This window comes from Vulpes vulpes, chromosome 13 (assembly GCF_048418805.1).
Source record: "Vulpes vulpes isolate BD-2025 chromosome 13, VulVul3, whole genome shotgun sequence".
Classification (NCBI taxonomy): domain Eukaryota; kingdom Metazoa; phylum Chordata; class Mammalia; order Carnivora; family Canidae; genus Vulpes; species Vulpes vulpes.
Genome location: NC_132792.1, coordinates 153,220,524 through 153,224,378, shown reverse-complemented (window position 1 = coordinate 153,224,378; position 3,855 = coordinate 153,220,524). Strand labels below are relative to the sequence as shown.

The window sequence follows — 3,855 nt, the reverse complement described above, 5'->3', positions numbered from 1 at the left end:
CCAGATTGAGGCATAAGCTTTTTCTTGATTCAGTTGTTGCTTTCCTCCTGGGGGCCTCAGAGTCTGATCACTCTTAGCACAGACAGAAACTTCTCAGGACCATCATGGTAAAGACTGGAGTTCTAGCTGAAGCTCCTTCTGGCACCCCCTCCTTCCTCCTGTGCTCTTGGCACATCTCTCCTGTGTCTCTTTCCCTATCAACTCGTCCCTAAGTCAAGTTTCTCCAAAGACTCCTGGGGCAACAGTACTGAATGAAGGTCCACCGGCCTTTTGATGCCAAGGTGGGGCTGTGGCTGCACAGTCTGCTTCTTCCTGGTGAGCTCTGGAGGGCTATGATAGCTCCAGTGTGCCATGGGGAAGGCTGTGAATGTGGACTCCGAGGGATCCTCCTTCATCTCTTGGGCACAATTGTCATGCATTTGACATCTCAAAAATGACATATCTTTATTGAAAACGCTTGTATCAGGCACTGTGCTAAAATCTGGGGGGAATAGAGCTGAGATGCAGCCCCTGTTCTGGAGGACCCCTTAGGAGGAGAGAGATGCACAGGCAAATAACTGTGGGACAATATAACGAGTGCAATAGTCAAGGTGTGAATCAAGACGCAAAAGAGGAAGGGTGACCGAACACAGGATGTTTGGTGTTGGAACTAAAATAAATGCATTGCGTGTCCAAAAACAGGGTAGCACTGATATGCAGTTAGAACCAGAAGAAACATGTTGCTAGCATGGAAAGAGTCTATCTGCAGAAGTATTAACTGGGGAGCTGAAGAACGCCAAGTACTGAGTACGAAGTCAGGTTGAGCCCTGGCTGTGCTATCGAGGGCCTGGGTTCGAACCTAACTCACCATGTCCCAGTTGTGAGCCTTGCACAAGTCCCTTATACCTTCTTCAGAACTTCAGTTACTACTTTCCTAACATGGGAACAATAATGCCCACTCTGGTCTTCCTAAGCCGGCGCTCTCACCAAGGACAAGGCCATGTTCAGTTCGAGCGCCAAGATCGTGAAGCCCAATGACGAGACGCCGGATGAGTTCGAGTCCGGCATCTCCCAGGCTCTCCTGGAGCTGGAGATGAACTCTGACCTCAAAGCCCAGCTGAGGGAGCTGAATATCACAGCAGCCAAGGAGATTGAAGTTGGCGGCGGTCGGAAAGCCATCATCATCTTCGTTCCTGTCCCTCAACTGAAGTCTTTCCAGAAAATCCAAGTGTGGCTCGTGCGGGGGTTGGAGAAGAAGTTCAGCGGGAAGCACGTGGTGTTCATTGCTCAGAGGAGAATTCTGCCCAAGCCGACTCGAAAAAGCCGTACAAAAAATAAGCAAAAGCGTCCCAGGAGCCGCACTTTGACAGCCATGCACGACGCGACCGTGGAGGACTTGGTTTTCCCAAGTGAAATTGTGGGCAAGAGAATCCGCGTGAAACTGGACGGCAGCCGGCTCATAAAGGTTCATTTGGACAAAGCACAGCAGAACAATGTGGAGCACAAGGTTGAAACCTTTTCTGGTGTCTATAAGAAGCTGACGGGCAAGGATGTCAACTTTGAGTTCCCAGAGTTTCAGTTGTAAATAAAAATGATTAAATAAAATTTTCACAGTAAAAAAAAAAAAAAAGAATAATGTCCACTCTGCAGCATCCATATGGGAGTAAGATTAAGACATGGAAGGAAATGTCCTCTGGAGTCCCCACAGTGATTCACACATGTTAGGTAGCACTTTTATATCATGGAAAAGGAGGGAAAAGAATAGAACCTTGAAGTATGAGGCAGGTGGGTCCCGTAGACTGGGGTTCCACTGGGAGGAGTTTGTGATTAATGTGGATGCTGAAGTTTCCCAGACGCAATGGGCCTGCAGAGTGTACCGCGTAAACACATCATCCTTGCCTTGGTCTGGGGCGCTCAGTTTCCATGCTGTAGGGTTGGCAGTATGGCTGTTGACAGTTTAAGAATGGTTGCCTCTCTTGGAGATTGAGGAGCTGTTGAAAACTAAAGTACAATTTGATTTTTGCTGTCAGATAGAGTTAGGCCAGGAGAAATTTTCTGTAAAACACATGTGCAGTTTGGGGATGATTTGTGATCATTGTGGCTTCAGGTTTTACATGTTTTGCACTTGCCATGTTGATGTACAAATTCAATTTCAGTTCCGACACTCAGAAGACACAGAGGCCTAATTGTGCATCATACTCTTTATTAAACTTGTTTCCTGATGATGCTGAGAGCTTGGTGCTACTGATTTAAATGTGTCCAGGTATTACTGGTAACAATGAACGGAGATACATCCAAGAGGGTTACTTGCCTAGGGTCCAAGCTTGCCCTCTGAGCAGAGCAGGGTGCGTGTGGGTCTGTTGTCAGGCAGAGGAACCCAGCATCCGAGCAGAACTGGGTGGCATGAGGCCCCAAGAGACCAAAGCCATAGAATAAGGGAAGAAAGTCTGAATTGTAGGCAAGTAGAGAAGCAAACTGAGGGTTATTGTACCTGAAGCCTAAAATGAAATGAATCAAGAGGTTAAAAGGTGCTAAGATTCATTTTAAGTGTGAGCACAGAGTGTGACATGTGTAAAGGAAAATAGAGGGAAGGGAGGGGGGATTTAAGCTGTGGGGAACACAGGCAGCAAGGGGGGCTTGCTCTCCTTTTAGAGCCATCGCACCTGCAGGGGTGGACCTGACTGCCTGGAATACGGGTGGAGGCGGATCTAGTTCTAGAGAGTGTTTGAAATTTCTCCAGGAGAAGTACATCCTTACACTCAGCATTAGTTCAGCCAACATTTCTTGAACATCTATTAGGCAGAAGTCATTATCTTAGACTTTTGAGATACATCAGTGATGAAGGAACCCCCCAATCCCTGCTGCTGTAAGTTAGCATTCTAATAGGGTATGAAGATAAAGGAAAATAAGTCATAAGCATAATAAACAACTAAAGTATTCAGTATGTTATAAAAGGACCAGTGCTGTGGAAGAAGAAAAGAGAGTTCAGGGTTTGGGGAGAGTATGGGAGTGGGCACGGGATGGGGCCAGATGAACTTTGCATTAGAAAACTAGGGGAAGCCTCTTTGAACAATGACTTGATGTAGTAGGGGAGTAAGCCAAGGAGCCTTCCAAGGAAATATTGGTCAGGTCGGAAAGAAAAGCCAGGAGTAAGACTCAACTGGGAGATTTGGTAAGTAGAAATTTGGGCTGGAGGGGAGTGAGTGGGGAACCTGGACAGCAAATCAGTAAGAAATGAGGTCAGAGAAGCTGGGGAAGAGGACAAAGTGCTACAGGGCTTATAGGAAACTATAATAGGGATGTTGGCTTTTACTTTGAGGTCAAGCATTGACTAGTTGGAGCATTCTTTCTTAGGCACAAATGTCCCTAGGACAAATGTGTACCTTGGGTGACCAACTGCTAATTAGGAAAGCCTTTGTCAAGGAATGTCCATCTTTGTTGATAAGATGGAACTAGAGCTTTCAGGGCTTCCTCCCTGTGCTAAACTGATGAAGAGGAATGGAAAGGTAATCCTGGGATATCTAACCCAAACTCATCTAGCTCACTTGCATTCATATCTCCGGAATGAAAGCGTTGAAGTCCCATTTAGATTTCCTTTAGTTATTGATCTGCATATGGCAGGGTCCCTGTCGATGGAATGTTGCCTCTGTAGTCCTCTTGCAACTGTGCTTCTCTCTCCCCTCCCTTTCAGGTCGGGAGGCACTGGAGCACTCTGAGAGGGACGGGGTGAAAAAGCGTGAGCACCAGAGGAAAGAACTGGCAACCAGCCTCGGGCAGTCCCAGGAGCCTAGCAGGTCAGCACCATTCATGTCTTCCTCCCTCCACCTGAGATGATCTCCACACAGCCAGGGGGAAGAGACAAAGACAAATAAAGGT

General features: G+C 47.0%; 1 protein-coding gene across 1 annotated transcript; it reads left to right on the top strand.

The window, feature by feature from the left end:
• Positions 1-949: 949 nt before the first annotated feature.
• Positions 950-1,603, top strand: LOC112907146 (small ribosomal subunit protein eS7-like). Its single transcript, XM_072733680.1, has one exon. The coding sequence runs from the start codon at positions 980-982 to the stop codon at positions 1,562-1,564; it is 585 nt and encodes a 194-aa protein (XP_072589781.1). The 5' UTR covers positions 950-979; the 3' UTR covers positions 1,565-1,603.
• Positions 1,604-3,855: the final 2,252 nt, after the last annotated feature.